This window comes from Plecotus auritus (assembly GCF_963455305.1).
Source record: "Plecotus auritus genome assembly, chromosome: 4".
In the NCBI taxonomy this organism is placed as follows: Eukaryota; Metazoa; Chordata; class Mammalia; order Chiroptera; family Vespertilionidae; genus Plecotus; species Plecotus auritus.
The window spans coordinates 56,051,125-56,069,856 of NC_137775.1; the positions used below are offsets into that span (position 1 = coordinate 56,051,125).

At 37.4% G+C, this 18,732-nt stretch overlaps 1 protein-coding gene across 4 annotated transcripts in view; it reads left to right on the forward strand.

The window, feature by feature from the left end:
- RNGTT (RNA guanylyltransferase and 5'-phosphatase) overlaps positions 1-18,732 on the forward strand; it is a 213,952-nt gene that overhangs the window by 48,638 nt on the left and 146,582 nt on the right. For all 4 annotated transcript variants that reach the window (XM_080666815.1, XM_080666813.1, XM_080666814.1 and 1 more), the window contains exons 9-10: positions 4,821-4,956; positions 18,335-18,406. In XM_080666815.1, the coding sequence (XP_080522941.1) occupies positions 4,821-4,956; positions 18,335-18,406 (208 nt within the window). The remainder of the gene's footprint in view (positions 1-4,820; positions 4,957-18,334; positions 18,407-18,732) is intronic.

Sequence of the window (18,732 nt, forward strand, 5' to 3'; positions counted from 1 at the left end):
GTGTGTTCATTTCAGTGATTGTTAACATCAACATTAAATTTTTTTTAAAAGGTTAGGGGGTATGTGTGTGTGTTCTCTTTAATTTGTTAATATGAAAATAGGAATGACCTTAATATGAATTCTTTGAATTTTTGGGAAAATGAAATAAGGTAAAGCATTACTTCAAGTAATTTTTTTTCAAGGATTGAACTGTAATTTCTGTTATATAAACAGACAATAGCTATTTGAAAGTAAAACTTACATGTATGATTTCATTATTTGATTATCAAATACTGACCTTTTTGTAGAGGTGATGCAAACAATGATATTTAAAGTTATCTGAAGTCTTTTTCTGAGGTTCCTTAAGTTATGTACGTTCGACACAACTTTAGGTTGTATTTCCATAGATTTCTAGTCCAAATGGTTGCTAGGCTCCCAACCTAGATTATAAAGCTTGTTTAATTCCTAAGGTAGCTAAATTACTTACTGTGTATGTCTGCTGTGAAAAATGATAAAATGTGCTATTCTAACACTGGTAAGTAAACAATAATTGCAACAAATGTAAGAAGTAAATACAAATCCTTTTTGACTAGTTAAAAAAACCCTGTTAGGGAAAAGAGATTTGATTTTATAAAATAAGAAAGATATAATTGAGAGTATTATGGAGATTGTGAAGAGGATTCTGACACTGATGCTTTATTTTGTCAAGATGCATGAAAAACCATGACTTTTAATATTGCTTGATACAGATGTGTCACTCACTAGCCTTGGTCAGAGTTTTCTTAGGCTTATTAAGAAACTAAGTGAATGAGGTAAGAAGGAAGAAAATGTGTTTTTTTTTCACTTAAAAAATTGTAAAGATAAGCCCTGGCCAGATAGCTCAGTTGGTTAGAGTGTCGTCCTGATACGCCAAGGTTGTGGGTTTGATCCTTGGTTAGGGCACATACAAGAATCAACCAGTGAGTGAATAAATAAGTGGAACAACAAATTGATGTTTCTCTCTCTCTAAAATCAATTAAAAATTAAAAAAAGTTTGAATTAAAAAATTGTAAAAATATACATAACGAATTTTTTAAAGTTTAAAGAAATGTAAAAAAAAAATGGGTTAAAGAGGACATTGATAAACTTTCTAGAAGAGATTACCAAAGGTAAAGTTTGCTGACCAGTGGGCTAGTGAGAGTAAAAGACACAGTGTACATAATCCCCACGGGGAAGGAAGTTAGGCAAGTCAGCTGTTCTTACATTGTTTTTAGAATAAGGTATGGTTTGACAGGTGTTGGTGGGTAGGGGCCAGAGTCTGACCAAACTGGACCACGTAAGGAAGATTTATAATTGTATCTGGGGAAGTGGCTCCAAACTGAATTTTCTTTATAAGACATTTCAGTACACCTGAGTTTATTTTGGGATCTCTACAGATTTAAAAATTAGGTTTCAGAGACTTGTGTGCCAATTCTATTGGGAGTAGAAATGAGAGGAAATGTAACTGGTATAAAAGTATTAGAGATTTGGCAGTGACTTCTTATGAGAGAGAAGATACAAAGGGAAAGTAAACTCTGAACTTAACATAATACACTTATCTATCTCTGTTGGAGAATAGGAAATAGATGGCATGTCTCTTAGTATGAAGGTATAGTTATATACTAAATCAGCATCTGACAGTATATGGAATAGTTGCCTCTTTTTAAAGAATCTGGCCGCTGTTAGAGGCTTAATGTGGAAATATTTCCACATTTTTACCCTTCTTCTGTAACATGGAATAGATCCTTACTTAAAAAAAAAAATAGATACTTACTTTTCATGGGTATCATATAACAAAAGAACACATGTTTTGGAAATACTGGAGTTCAAATTATATATCATATGCCAGAAACATGTTCCAAAGCCTGAAAATTTATATGTGCAGAAGAATCCTTAAATATCAACTGCTAGATAATTTCTCTAGTATTTCTGTAGATGCAAGCAGTGTTTCCCATGAGCAATCCTTTATAGAGAATTTTATCTACTAAAGGTCTTTCTTCCTTGGCCTTTTAATCTGCTTTTGGGTAAGTATATAAATACAGTATTTTCTTTCTTTTTTTTGTTAATCTTCACCCAAGGATATTTTTTACATTTTTTGTTTGTTTGTTTGTTTTTTAGAGAGAGAGTGTGGAAAGGAGGGGTGGAGACAGAGAGAAACCTCGACGTGAGGGAGACACATCCATTGGTTGCCTCCTACACAGACCTTGAATAGGCATCTGGCCTGCAACCAGGGTATATGCCCTTGACCAGAATAGAACCGGGGACCTTCAGTCCACAGGCCAACACTCTAACCACTTAGCAAAACCAGCTACAGTATTTTCTCTTAATTGATATTCCACTTGAAGTGAAAAAAAGGTCTGATATTTTCACATATATGTCAAATAAGTGTGTCAAAATCTGAATAGAAAATAAACAAGTGTGACAGATAAAGCAAATATACCAGCACCCTGGGATTTAATGTGCATTCTATTTGAATATTATATTTAATTCTGAGCTTCTGGTCACCCAGTAAAAAGGGAAATATAATTTCTGTCATCATCATCATGAACAGAAGAGACAAACCACTTCTTTTTTCTGAATTGTAAAGTTTTCAGTTTAAATCAGCTTTCCTCAAATTGTGAATATAGAACAATTACTCTGCTAAATATTAATATATCAAGATTAAGTTTAGTAAAAACTGGGCCAAATAAGATAAACAGACTTATTATATGTTTTTTCATAATCTTAAATATTCCTTATCTTCACTTTCTTAAAGAAAGATAAAGTATTTTCCTAATTTATTTTGCCATGACATGCTTTTTAAAGTAAATACTAAGCTTTGCAAGATGCTGGTCTAGGTCCTTAATATGATGGATTGTGTCTTCAATACCATTATTGCAGAAGATATCACAATTGCTTTTTATTTGACCTTTCCTTATGTTGATTTAAATTCTTTTGAAACACAATCCAAGGCAAGGATAACTTCTTTTAAGAACCTAGATTCTCCCTATCCATCGAGAATTGCTGTGTTTGAAAAGCATGTGCAAGAGGGTTTTGGGAACTAAGTATACCTGTTGTCTGCCAGACCTGGCAGTTGGTCTAGGAGTCTGTCAGATGCAGACTTAGTCCAGACTGAGGCTGATTCTGTTTTATTTTTCCTAGTCAAATCTGAGTCTCCACATTCCAGATCTACGAGGGCTATAGCTGTTTCAATATGGAGCAATGGCCTGAGTTCTCCACCTCCTCCCTAGGGACCTGCTGGGACTAATTATTTTGAAAACATTAGTAACAGCTTCCAATCCAGTCCCAAAATGTACCAGTAGCCCCTTTGGTCTCCCTTGTTGCTCTTCAACCTGTTGTTGCACACTTCTTTTACTATAATCAGCGGTCTCATTTCTCTTTATCTAGCCAAAACATGTCTATTTGCTCTGTAGAACACTTGTTTATGGGATACAAATTACCTTGCATTATATTAGGGTCATGTACTATGTTAGATTCCATGTCTTCATTTAATGTTTCTTCTATTCCTTGGCATTAACTTGATTCAGCTCTATCTTTCAGTTGTTGCTTTTTTTTTTTTTTTTCTGGACATACCATGTGGGTAGGAGATTGGACAGACCTATTAGCATTCTTTTCCATTCTCAGCGATTCCTCCAGATTATTCTTGTACTCTTTCATTTAATAACAAACAAAAACAACTTAACAAAATGATTCTGTTTCCTTGAAGCCTGTGCCTTTAAATTTACTAGTTTCTTGCTGTCATTTTCTCTCATTGTTTGAGGAGTTTGGTATATGGATATGATCTCCATCCCCCCCCCCCCCCGCCCCCGCCCCGCCAAATCTTCCCATTATATATTTGGTAGCATTGCCTATCAGTCTGTAATTTCTTGAGCTTGAACCCATCTGGAATTTATTTTTTATATATGATGTGAAGTAGAGCTTCATTCTTGACGATCCACTGGTGGTAATCAGTTATGATAAACGTGATCATTTGAAGAACGATGCATTCTAAAGTACGTAAGTTCTCTCACATATTGATTGAGTTTAAAGAGAAGAAAAGGGCTAATAGAATTCTCATGAGCTTGAGTTTAAATTTATTTTAATTTGATAGTAACACGTAAGAATTGTACCTGAAATGGTGAAATCTGGCTATATTGAAATTTTGATTCAAGGAGCGGGGCTGTTTTGCTAACTAGTGTGGTAAAAAGAGCATTGGATAGTTTGAGAGGTCTGGCCATTTGAACATCACTTTCTTTTTTTGTACTACAGAGGGGAGAGAGTAATACATAAAATGCAGTTAGTTGTATATATGTGTGTTCTGTAAACTTTGATGTTTAAGATCTAATAAAAATTAGAGAACTGTTCTCTCCTAAGATGGTTCATAAGGTCACATTGTCTCTATTAAAAGCTTTGATTTCTCACCCAGCCAGAGCTTTGATCTATGAACCAGGAGGTCACAGTTCGATTCCCAGTTAACGGCACATGCCTAGGTTGCAGGCTTGATCCCTGTGCAGAAGGCAGCCGATCAGTGATTCTCTCTCCTCATTGAGGTTTCTGTCTCTTCCTCTCCCTTTCTCTCTCTGAAATCAATAAAAACATAAAAAGTAAATAAACTATAAAAAATGCTTTGATTTCTCTATATCATGTGTTTTTTATAGGAAACCATTTTTTTTTAAAAGGAAGGGAATATTTGTTATTTGTGGTACTTTAATCTGAATGATGGGGGATGGGGAGGAATCTAGTGAACATTATTCCATGCAGCTATGATAAGCCTAAGGAAAAACAATTTAACTATTATTTCTTGAATTATGTTGTTAATGTTACCTTTTATGTTTTATTTACAGGTATATGATGTTGATTGATGGCACAAATGAAGTTTTTATGATTGATAGAGATAATTCAGTGTTTCATGTTTCAAATCTGGAATTCCCATTTCGTAAAGATCTCCGTATACATTTATCAAATACTCTGTTGGATGGGGTAAGTCATAATTTATTATTTAAAAAAATTAAATATTGCCATTTTTCTTTCTTGTAAGTAAAAGTGTGTTTTTATTAATTAAATAGTAACTTTCTAATCAAATCTAGTTTTTTAAAAGTTTTTTTTTTTTAAATTGAAGTATAACTGGCATACAGAATTGAATCTAGTTTTTATTAAGATGCTAAGTTAGATTTATCTCTTATTTGCTTTACTGTCTAGATCAGGGGTGGGCAAACTTTTTGACTCGAGGGCCAAAATGGGTTCTTAAACTGTAACGGAGGGCCGGAACAAAAGCATGGATGGAGTGTTTGTGTGAACTAATATAAATTCAAAGTAAACATCATTACATAAAAGGGTACGGTCTTTTTTTCTTTATTTCAATAGTTTTATTCATTTCAAACATTTTAACAAGAAGAATGTAAACACTAATTATTATAATTTGAAACTTCAAAAAATGGAGGAATCATAGCACAATAGCATACCTTATATTGAAGATGGCAAAGGCAAAATAAAATTGCCTAACAAAGGAAAGGTACAAAAGCCTTTCAAATTAAACTTAAATATAATAAAATAATTTAAAACTAAAACAAATAGAAAAGAACAAAATGTGTAAACAGTAAATGCAGTTAGTGGCCATGGTAGCGTTATTGATACCGCATCCGTATAAGCAAAAAAATGCAGCCGCAGCATGGCTAGTGTGACATGTCCTCTGTGTGTCTTTTTCCCTGCTGCGCGCGTCCGCAGTGGGAAAAAAAACTGCAGTGGATACAAGCCCTAAAAGCTGAAAGTCTTTGTTGTTTTATTAACAAGTCATTGTGATGTACAGAATGTGAGAACAGGAAAAAATGTGTTTGAGTAGAGCTCTTAATCTTACCTCAGAAAGGCTCTGATACTGTGCTCTCCAGGGGCGTGTCTCCCTACATCACCACGATAACGTGTCTACGCATTCCCAGGGTGATGTCGGGAGACGCGTCCGCAGGCATTACAAGGAGCCTCTGGAAGATTGAGAGGTTGGTTGTTCCTTCTACTGAATGGGCGGATATAAATCAGAAGAAGGAGCTGCGGCCGTGTTTCCCAAAGTTGCCATGTTAACACTGCTGCTGGTGAAGGAGCGGAGGGGAGAGCAAGAGAACCCTCTGCTCTTTCGGCTCCGCGGGCCGGATAGAACAGCTGAACGGGCTGTAGTTTGCCCACGGCTGGTCTAGATCATTGTCTTGGGTATGAGAGTAAAGTGAACGAAGTTAACTCTTAATTTTTTTTTGTTCTTCATGATTGAAAAACATTTTTGTTGAAAAAGACTACTTTTATTATTTTACTTGTCAGTTGAATCTTAATTATGTGGTACCACTTAATAAATTTTCCCTTGGTTCTTTAGCTATATGGACTAATAGTTCTTGTTTTAAGAAACTCTGCTTTTTAAAGCAACTACTATACTTTTACATTTTAATTTTGAAAGGTGATAAGAATTTTTCCATTTCAGAAAAATCTATATTTAATGATCATAAAATTACTTGGTTAAAAATGTTTTAACTTTATTTCATGCAAATAGCTTTCTTTTCCCCATTCTAAAAATATTGACTCATTGTAAATAAAAATTAAAATAATATAAAAAATTACCAAAAAGCTGGTAGAAATAATCTGAACTCATACCATTGCAGTAACTTCTGTTATCATTTTGATGAATATTATTCTAGACTTTCCTTTGTGCCAGAGGTTCAATCTTATGTCTGCTCCTGAGGGATGTAACACATTCATACTACTGATAGCAATTCACAGCACGGATTCTTAAACAGAATGTGTGTCAGTTTTTCAGAGAGCTCTTTCCCTTCGCAGTAAATTCTGAATAATTGTGGTACCTCTGCCACAGAGGTTGAAATAATTGTTCTGATCGAATATATACACACATGGATAGTTACGTAATTTTGCATGAAAGAAACCAAATGTTACATGAGTTTTGAAACTTGTCTTTTTTCCCACTTAGCAGTTGGTTTTGGACACCTTTCTCATAAATGTCTGAACGATATACTATTGTATATGTATGTGTTATGGTTTCCAGAACCCTATTTTGATTATGAAAATTGTAGAGAATGCTTGTAAAAATAGGACCCATTCTAATAGCCCATCATAGACCTAATGAATTCGATTTTCCCAGGGGCCAAGTTTTCTGTACTTTTAAAAAATGCCCAAGTGATTCTAATCAGGCAAGTTTGAGAAACAGTTCTGTGATTTTTTTTAAAACTAGCTCTCTTTTGGTGGACACTTCGATGTTTTTCTATTATAGGACACACTTGAATGCATATCCTTATACCTTTTCCTTTTCACAGTTGTGTAATTTTATAATTAAGAAGATCCTTAGAGGTGAGATTGTAATAAATATTTAGAATATTTTGATTGCAAGTAACTGAAGTCCAATTTAAAGTAACTAAAGAAAAAAAATAGATTAGCACAAATAATTAAATTTCAGGTTGGTTTGCTTCAGGCTGGATCTACAGGTCCAATGATATTGTCCAGGCGCTTTCTCTTTCTTTGCTTTACTTGTCTGTTTGGTCTCATTCTGCATGAAGACTCTTTCCACTTGGGAAGCAGATTGCTCCAAGATAGCTTTTCCCCCAACATCCATATATCAATCCAAGGGAAGACTCCAAAGGGCTTTGCTTGAGTTATATACCCATGGAAGAGTGACAGAGGAGGCCAGGAACCTCACTAGTAGCAGTATCACTTGAAGTTCGGGAGAAGTTGCGCTCCCAAGGAGAAGGGATGGCTACACGTTACACTATGTTCACTATGCGAGGGCATGCCCATTTTAAATATTGATGTGTATAATGCAGGAAGTTTGAACACATGTACAATTCTAACAACCATATGTAAAGGATCTGTACATTGTCTTAAACACTGAGTTTTGAAAATTTAATGTTTGGTGAGGGAAAGAATGACCTTTCCATTTTAAGGGATAGTATAACATAGTGGTTATGAGCCCTAACTCTGACGGTGCCTTATTGGCTCCATCAGTTATTACATGAGGGACCTTATATAATTTTCTCAGTTTCCTCATCTATAGTGAAGTGAGGCTAATAACAGTACTCAATTCTTGATGCTATTGTGAAGATTCTAAGTTGGATAATTTATAAAATGCTGATTTTAGTGTCTGGCACATTGTAAAATGAATGGTTTACCTCTTTTAATATGCATTTATATGAATTGTTAAGAGGGTTAACATTTTTTCACTTCTTTATGAATTATTGCATTTCTTCTGTGAGTTGCCTATTCAGATCCTTATATATTTTCCTGTTGGATGTTCATATTTTTTTCATATTGATTTATGAGAACTTTTTGTCTATGGGGGATATTCATGAAACATTTTAAAAAATGTGTTTTCACTTTTCCTGGTATTTTTTATGGCATAAATTTAAATTTAGGAAAAATTATAAACCCCTTGATTTTTAATATTTGTGTCATTTTAAGAAAGATGCTTTTTATTTATTTACTTAATTTTTGTTAATCCTCACCAGAGGATACTTTTTTCCATTGCTTTTCAGAGAGTGTGGAAGGGAGGGAGTGAAGGAGGAGTGGGGGAGAGAGAGAGAGAGAGAGGTGAGAGGAACACATTGATAGGTTGCCTCCCACATGGACCCCTATCCAGGGATCAAACGTGTAACCCAGGTATGCGCCCTTGATTGGGAATCGAACCCATGACCCTTTGTGTGCAGGCCGACACTCTAATCACTGAGCCACGCTGGCCAGGGTAGAAATATATTTTTACTTCAGAATTTTATAATATCTGTATTTTTCTAGTAATTTTATGGTTTTAATTTATATAGTTTTTAAAATAATATTTGATCTATCTGAAATACAATTTGATAAAAAGAATAAAATAGGACTTTAATTTTATTTATTTCCAGATGTCTAAACTGTTGCCTCAGTATCATCCAGTTAATCAATTTTTCCTTTTTAATTGGATATATCCTTTTTATTGTATGATGGATTCCTTTATTTATCATTGTTTCTTTCCTGATTCATTTTTCCATTTCATTAAATTTTGGTCTTCTAGTGGTAGTTTTATATTGATTTAAATACTGTGACTTTAACATACAATTTAGTGTCTGACAACCCAAGTACCCCCAGTCTTCTGGCTATTCTGAAGTTTGCCACTTAGATTTTTTAAAAATTTTCTTTATTGATTAAAATATTACGTAAGTGTCCTTATCCCCCCTTTGCCCCTCACCCCCCTGGTGTCTGTGTGCATTGGTTATACTTACATGCATTCATACAAGTCCTTTGGTTGATCTCTCCCCACCCCTCCCCTGCCTTTCCTCTGAGGTTTGATGGTCTGATTGATGCTTCTCTGTCTCTGGATCTGTTTTTGTTCATCAGTTTATGTTGTTCATTATATTCCACAAATCAGTGAGATCATGTGATATTTATCTTTCTCTGACTGACTTATTTCACTTAGCATAATGCTCTCCAGTTCCATCCATGCTATTGCAAATGGAATTCCTTCTTTTTTTATAGAAGCATAGTATTCTATTGTGTAGATGTACCACAGTTTTTTAATCCACTCATCTGCTGATGGGCACTTAGGCTGTTTCCAAATCTTAGCTGTGGTGAATTGTGCTGCTATGAACATAGGGGTGCATATATCCTTTCTGATTTGGCATTTCTGTTTTCTTGGGATATATTTCTAGAAGTGGTATTACTGGGTCAAATGGCAGTTCCATTTTTAATTTTTTGAGGAAATGCAATACTGTTTTCCACAGTGGCTGTACCAGTCTGCATTCCCACCAGCAATGAAGGAGGGTTCCTTTTTCTCTGCATCCTCACCAGCACTTGTCATTTGTTGATTTGTTGATGATAGCTATTCTGACAGGTGTGAGATGGTACCTCATTGTCATTTTGATTTGCATGTCTCGGATGATTAGTGACTTTGAACATGTTTTCATATGTCTCTTGGCCTTCCTATGTCCTCTTTCGAAAAGTATCTATTTAGATCCGTTGCCCATTTTTTGATTGGGTTGTTTATCTTCTTTTTGTTAAGTTGTATGAGTTCTCTGTAAATTTGCCACTTGGATTTTTCTCTCTCTTTAGGTTTTGGGTAAACAGGCTATTTGAGAAGTTAGCTCAATTAGTATTTACACTTTATGTGCAAAACTATACACCAATAAGCTTATATTTTTCTCTGCAGAGTAATCTCTGATAGGCTTGTCTCCAGTCCTTTCTGTTTGCTGTGTTTGGTTGTGTGGTTTATCTTCTTGTCATACCTTCATTACCTTTCCTTGGAGGGAAATGGGCCTCTACATCTTTCTTATAGCTTCCTACAATTTCAAGTATCATTTTTTACAATTTCTTCAATGTTGAACCTTTTTCACGAGCCAGATTGAATTATGTCTGGCTAATATTCTCTGGAATTTACATGAGAATTCTTCCTGTCTTATGATAAAATTTGCTCCTCTATTTCTGGTTTAAATGGACAGATATTGGGACAATAGAGAGAGGCTTGGAAATGTTCACTTAAACTCTCAATGTTGGAATTACCCTAATGAAAATCACATATATAAATACATATAGTTATTAGTTTAATAGAGGGAATGCTGCTTTTAAAGTGACCTGAATACTTGTTGCTCCCATCCCTTGTTCTTGTTTATTTGCCAACTAAATATTGGAGTGTGCAATATTCTGTCTCACTGTGATTGGAGAATAGCATGTTTGAGTTAGTCTGAGGTATAGTTTTGAGTGATGAGAAGGTTCAGGGTGTGACCTAGAGAGAGTGAGGGGTGGAGGTTGTGTGAACCAGAGCAATGCAAGCAAGATCAAGGAAGTAATAGATGGGTCATAATGAGAGATGGCAGGAGAACATGATGCCTGTGAACTAGGTACTAAAGATTAGAAAGTCAGTAAGAAGGTAGTATAATTGGATGGAGACTGAGCAAAGAGTAACAAAACAAAGAGTTATGTATACTGTGTGTATCCTATGGAGCTACTAGTACATCTTCATTCCTGTGACAGGGTGTGTAGTAAAATATCATTTTGTAATAGAAGTGACATATACAAATGTATATAATAAACTTTTGTAACCTGTGTGTGTGTGTGTGTATGTGTGTGTGTGTGTGTGTGTATGCGTGTATGCACACACACCCCTTTGTTGTCGACAGAGCCACTGCATAAGGTTGAAAGTATTGTTCATTGCACATCCCCAGGATGTGCTGTTGTTGTCGTAGTTGATGTGACTGGCACTCCTGGGGCATTGCTGCACATATACTGCATGGCTAATGCGGCAACCCTGCCTGTAAGTTTAGAGGAACAGCAAGAACATTTTGTTTTTGTTTATTTAAGATACAGTTTCTTTTTGCGTTGTAACTAATAAAATAAAAGGGGAAAAGACTCAAGTTATAGCATTTGTAAACATTTAGTATAATTTATAATTGAACTAATATTTTATTTATTTATTTATTTATTTTTTTTATTGTTTTTTTTTTTTCCTTCCCCATTGACCTTCCCCCGGCCTCCCCTTCCCCCCAGTACATGCCTTTACCTGCCCCCTCCCCCCAGTGTTTTTTATCCATTGGTTATGCTTATATGCATGCATACAAGTCCTTCGGTTGATCTCTTACAGCCCGCCCCCCGCCCCGCAACCTCCTCTGCCTTCCCACTGTAGTTTGACAGTCTGTTCAATGCTTCTTTGCTAATATTTTTTGAGTGCCTATTATGTTCAAGTTGCTGTGCCAAGGGTGAAGACATTGCTTAGAGTGTGCCAAGAGTGAAGACATTGCTTAGAGGGTTGAGGAGAAGGTCTCACTCTTGAGATGGTTTACTTTGTTGGGTAGGGGTGGAGAATGATTGGTAATGGATAAAACCATAACCTGAAGATTGGTATTTAAACAGGTTCTGTGGTGTTTAGAAGAGAAATACATTGAATCTAGTTAGTTAGGAATTAAAGATTTTTTATAGAGGAATTGGCATTAGATATGGAAAGATTTTTATAGAGATTTATGTTGGAGGTGGGCTTAGGACATTCCAGGTAGGAAATAATGCTTAAAAATTAAATGTTTAACCATCTGCAGATTTAACTTAGCAGTACTATTTATTTTCACCCCAAACTTGGATAACTGAGAGCAGCATAATAGATAGACTCTTGTGAGGTTTTAAAACAGCAGTGTGATTCATGATGTCAGTTTGCTTGGACCAGATTAGTAGTTGCCATATTTGTTTTTCCAGTTAATTAAAACAGTCCTCTGTAGTTTCCTGTTTCTTCCACACTTTCATTTGCAAATTGTTTTTGTAAAATTTCAAATCCAAGAATAACTCAAAACTAATTGTCCGGCTGTCAGATGTGAGCAGGAAAGCTCTTGTTTTGCTCTCTGAATGATGTTCTTTGACCTCAAAATGTGGAAAATAGGAGTTCAGAAATACAGCATTAATTCACTTGACATAAATCAGTGAAATTCAATCAATTTTACATCGAGGTTAAGAGGCGGATATGGTAGTTAAAGATTAAAGTTAATTGCAAGAATCCTGGGAAAATGGCATGTCTTTTCAACTGTTAATTTTTTATAAAGGAATGTGCATGCTCATTTAGAAGTTTTTAGTAAGTCAGTACATTATCAAGTAGAAAGGTTCAACTATCAAGAATAGATTACCTTTTAACATTTTGATGTACTTCCTTTTAGTAATTTTGTTGTGTCTATATTAATAAAACATGTATAATCGACATGTATGTACTGACATTTTAAAAAATATATTTTTATTGATTTCAGAGTGGAAGGGGGAGGGAGAGAGAGAGATAGAAAAATGAACGATGAGAGAGAATCATTGATCGGCTGCCTCGTGCACACCCCCTACTGGGGATCAAGCCCACAACCCAGGCATGTGCCCTTGGCCGGAATCAAACCCGGGACCCTTCAGTCTGCAGGCTGACACTCTATCCACTGACCTAACCAGCTAGGGCTGTACTGACATTTAATATATGCTGTGTATCTGGGATTCCATCATTTTTCTTTACTCTGAAGAACTGATTTTAGGATAAAAAATTTAGTTTTACTTTTTAAAATTAAAGTATAATTAAATTCAAAAGATTGTGCCTGGCTGGCATGGCTCAGTGATTGAGCAGAGGCCTATGAACTAGGAGGTCAGTGTTTGATTTCGGGTTATGTGGGCTCGATCCCCAGAGTGGGTATGCAGGAGGCAACCAATTGATGACTCTCATCATTGATGTTTCTATCTCTCCCTTTCCCTTCCTCTCTGAAATCAATAAAAATATATTTTAAAAAAGATTGTGTGACTATATTACTAATTCCAGAATATATTCATCCCCTAGATGGGCTCCTCCTGGGATCCCTCTGCCTGCATCAAATTCCAGAAACTTTCCTTAAGAATAAGTTATAACAGTTGTAGGGCTCTTTTCAGGAACTTTTTTGTCATGTAAATTTGAAGCTCTATACCATACCATGAAATAGCTTCCCATTACCCCATGGCAACCACCATTCTACTTTCTATTTGTATGAATTTAACTACTTTAACTACTTTAGATACCTCATATAACTGAAATCATACAGTATTTGTCTTTTTGTGACTGGCTTAGTTTATCTAGCTAAATGTCCTCAAGGTTTACCCATGTTAGAGCTGGTGATAATTTCCTTCCTTTTCAAGGCTCAGTAATATCTATCCCACTGTATATATATTCCACATTTATTTATCTATCTGACATTTGGGGTGCTCTGCCTCTTAGCTACTGGAATAGTGGTGCTATAAACATGGGTGTGTAAATATCTCTTCAAGACCCTGCTTTCAGTTCTTTTGGATATATACCCAGAAGTGGCATCACTGGATCATATGATAGTTCTAGTGTTAATTTTTTGAGGGAACTACCATACTATTCTCCATAGTGGCTGCAGCATTTTACAATCCCACCAACAGTGTACATAGTTTCCGATTAACTAAGTTTATTTTATTTTTTTTAATTGTACACTTTTTTTATTTTATTTTTTAAATTCCTTTATTGATTAAGGTATTACATGTGTGTCCTTATTTCCCCATTACCCCCCCCCCCCCGATTAACTAAGTTTTATTTATTTATTTATTTATTAAAATATATTTTATTGATTTTTTACAGAGAGGAAGGGAGAGGGATAGAGAGTTAGAAACATCGATGAGAGAGAAACGTCGATCAGCTGCCTCCCGCACACATCCTACTTGGGATGTGCCTGCAACCAAGGTACATGCCCTTGACCAGAATCAAACCTGAGACCTTTCAGTCCACAGGCTGACGCTCTATCCACTGAGCCAAACCGGTTTCGGCCGATTAACTAAGTTTTAAGCTTACGTATTTTATGTCTACTTACTTTTCTATAGCTTAAGGCAGTGGCAGCTGTGGTGAAGAGTACATTGTGTTGAGGGACTCCTTGGAAAGAATCATTCTTGGTATTGGGTCTTTGTTAGAATCCCTGGGTTCTATTCTCTTTTAAAAACTTTGGTGAATATTTTCTTCGGCTAGTCAGGAACCATATTTTATTCCAGTAATGCTCAGATTATTTCTTCAATTCAGCATGAAGTCTGGGAGCAGAAATAGTCTGCTATTTTTATTACTCTACACATTGAAGAGGTAGAAAAAAGAAGACAAGAATAACCACTGTGTTGGTATCTTTCTATATTTGAGTATCCTATCTAATAAAAGAGTAATATGCAGATTGACCATCACTCCAACATACAAGATGGCTGCCCCCATGTGGTCAAAGATGGCTGCCCCCATGTGGACACAAGATGGCCACCACAAGATGTCCTACAGGGGAGGGCAGTTGTGGGCAGTTAGGGGTGACCAGGACAGCAGAGGAGGGCAGTTGGGGGAGACCAGGACTGCAGGGGAGTGTAGTTGGGGGGGGGGCACAGGCCTGCAGGGGAGGGCAGGTGGTGGGGGGGACCAGGCCTGCAGTGGTAGACAGTTAGGGAGGGACCCAGGCCTGCAGGGCAGGGCAGTTGGGGGGGGGGGCAGGCCTGCAGGGGAGGGCAGTTGGGGGGGACAAGGCCTGCGGGGGAGGGCAGTTGTGGGCAATCAGGCCAGCAGGGAGGGCAGTTAGGGGTGACCGGACTAGCAGAGGAGGGCATTTGGGGGAGACCAGGCCAGCAGGGGAGGGCAGTTGAGGGGGACCAGGCCAGTAGGGGAGGGCAGTTGGGGGGATCAGGCCTGCAGGGGAGGGCAGTTGGGGGGACCAGGCCTGCAGGGGAGGGCAGTTGTGGGGGACCAGGCCAGCAGGGGAGGACAGTTTGGGGGGGATCCAGGCCTGCAGGGGAGGGCAGTTGTGGGGGATCAGGCCTGCAGGAGAGGACAGTTGTGGGGGATCCAGGCCTGCAGGGGAAGGCAGTTGGGGGGGACTAGGCCAGCAGGAGAAGGCAGTTGGAGGAGAACAGGCCTATAGGGGAGGGCAGTTGGGTGTGCAGGCCTGCAGGGGAGGGCAGTTAGGGGTGACAAGGGCAGCAGGGGAGGGCAGTTGGGGGCGACCAGACTGGCAGGGGAAGGCAGTTAGGGGGGACCCAGGCCTGCAGGGGAGGACAGTTGGGGTGGACCAAGCCTGCAGGGGAGGGCAGTTGGGGGGGGGGACCAGGCCAGCAGGAGAGGGCATTTGCGGGGGACCATGCTTGCAGGGGAGGGCAGTTGGGGGGGGCAGGCCTACAGGGGAGGGCAGTTAGGGGCAATCGGGCTGGCCGGGGAGCAGTTAGGCGTTGATCAGGCTGGCAGGAAGTGGTTAGGGGGTGATCAGGCTGGCAGGCAGAAGCGGTTAGGGGCATTCAGGCAGGCAGGCAGGTGAGCGGTAGGGAGCCAGCAGTCCTTGATTGTGAGAGGGATGTCCAACTGCCCCCTTAGGCCCGATCCCACCGGGATCGGGCCTAAACGGGCGGTCAGTCATCCCTCAAGGGTTCCCAGATTGGAGAGGGTGCAGGATGGGCTGAGGGACACCCACCCCCCCACCCCAGTGCACAAATTTCATGCACCGGGCCTCTAGTAATAGTGATAATTACTAAGACTCATTTTACAAGTAGAGCTTGGAGCTGAACCCTGCTGTGCCTTTTTATTTTACCAGAATCTTGGTAGTTTCTGTGGCTGTCTATTGTAAAGCTTATTCATTTGTTTATTCCTTTTTATTTGTTTTGTTTGCTGACAACACATTTTATTTTTTGCCTTTTCTAATGTTTAAAGAAAAGTATGTTTTTGCTCATTTTGTCAGGTAACTTGGGAGGGAAATTCTGTGATGTCTGCTGTCTGAACTTGGAAGGCCACTTAATTTCCATACACCCAGTTTTGTAAAGAATAATTAATTGAAACCTATTATTGATACCACCTCTTTGGCTCATAAAATTCTTAGATACATGTATTTAAATTAAAATACTTCAGTGAACAGTTTAAAAGAATGAAAGTGATACAATTTATGTCAAGCATCATCTCAAATAATAAAGTACTATATAAAGATAAAAAAAGAGTTGGGTTCAAGACAATAATCATAAGTGTCTGTACTTAACAAAACACATATTTGAGGAAGAAATTAATTGCAATAGTTTCTTAAAACAAAATATATTTGTCCTAAATCAGTGTGTTCTTTGTAATTTTAGATGGTTATATGTGGATTTTCTGTCATGAAATTATTTTAAAAAACCCATTTAGTTTCCCAGGAAGGATATGAGGAAAGTAAAGTAATTTTAGGCCCTAGCCCAGGGGTGGGCAAACTTTTTGACTCGAGGGCCACAATGGGTTCTTAACTGGACCGGAGGGCCGGAACAAAAGCATGGATGGAGTGTTTGTGTAAACTAATATAAATTCAAAGTAAACATCATTACATAAAAGGGTACGGTCTTTTTTTTTTATTATTTCAATAGTTTTATTCATTTCAAACTGTGCTCTGATACTGTGCTCTCCAGGGGCGTGTCTCCCTACATCACCACGATAACGTGTCTACGCATTCCCAGGGTGATGTCGGGGGGACGCGTCTGCGGGCATTACAAGGAGCCTCTGGAAGATTGAGAGGTTGTTCCTTCTACTGAATGGGCGGATATAAATCCGCCCACTCAGAAGAAGGAGCTGCGGCTGTGTTTCCCCACAGTGCCATGTTAACACTGCTGCTGGTGAAGGAGCGGAGGGGAGAGCAAGAGAACCCTCCGCTCTTTTGGCTCCACGGGCCGGATAGAACAGCCGAATGGGCCAGATCTGGCCCGCGGGCCGTAGTTTGCCCACGGCTGCCCTAACCGGTTTGGCTTAGTGGATAGAGCATTGGCCTGCAGACTGGAAGGTCCCGGGTTCGATTCCAGCCAAGGGCACATGCCTGGGTTGCAGGCTTGATCCCCAGTGTGGGGAGTGCAGGAGGCAGTCGATCAATGATTCACTCTCATCATTGATGTTTCTATCTCTCTCTCCCTCTCTGAAATCAATAAAAATATTTAAAAAAAAATAAAGTAATTTTAGGTCAAACCTATTATTAAAAGTTAAAGTTTTATAAAATACTGCATTATATACCTATAATCATTCTTTAGTATCCTTTATTTCTTTTCTGTTAGAGTGCAGAATTTACATTCTTTTCATTTAATGGCTGTGATATGTGGTATTATACTCTTTTTTTCCTGTTCCCTTTGATGATAGCAGAGGCATGTGGAACCAAGAAAGACCACATGTGTAGTATGGGGATTATATCTATTATAAGGGTACCATTTATATCTACAGATTTTATGATTAAGTTAATTGGTATATAGCAAAATATAAAGCAATAATGATTTAACAAATTATTTTTAAATGTTCCTGATATTTGGCATTTAAAATTTGTAGTCTTTTTTTTTTTTTTAAATTGAGTTATCAGCTCTTTTTTTTTTTTTTTTTTTAATATATTTTATTGATTTTTTACAGAGAGGAAAGGAGAGGTATAGAGAGTTAGAAACATCGATGAGAGAGAAACATCGATTCAGCTGCCTCTTGCACACTCCCTACTGGGGATGTGCCCGCAACCAAGGTACATGCCCTTGACCGGAATCGAACCTGGGACCCTTCAGTCCGCAGGCCGACGCTCTATCCACTGAGCCAAACCGGTTAGGGCTGTAGTCTTTTTTTATCCTAATAGTTGCTTAGTAAATTCAAACATAAAACAAAACATAGCATAGTAATTCAAATATAAAAATATAATGAGCAGATATTGTAATATCACTTTATTTTATACAGGATAAATTCATGATGAGGCTTTTTGGGGTGCTAACAATATTTATTTAATCTGGGTATTATAAATGTGTTCATTTGAAATTTTATCAGGTTGTATTTTGATGGTTTATGTACTTTCTGTGTGTCTGTTATATTTCAGTCAAATTAAAGAAATTATTGTTAGAGAATGAAGAAACTTTTCTTTTTTTCTCTTTTAAGGAAATGATTATTGATAAAGTAAATGGACAAGCTGTACCTAGATATTTGATTTACGACATAATTAAATTCAATGTAAGTACCTTCTGTAATTTCTAAATGGATTGTCACTGAGATAATAGATGTTTTTAACAAGTAAAAAGCATTATTGCCTTAGAGTAGGAAAGAAAAATTGTGACACTTTCAAGTTACTCATTTGATTTTTTTTGTCAACACTTGTACATTTTTTCTTTCCCTTACTGCCTAATACTTTGTACATTTGTCTTTAGATTATTTAGTTATTTCAAGCGACTAAAGAAAAACAGTTTAACTGTGGTAAAACAAGATAGTATATTGTAAAATGTTATTAAGTAAACCTAAAAACAAAATATAAAATCTCCTTTTGTGAATAGATATAAAAA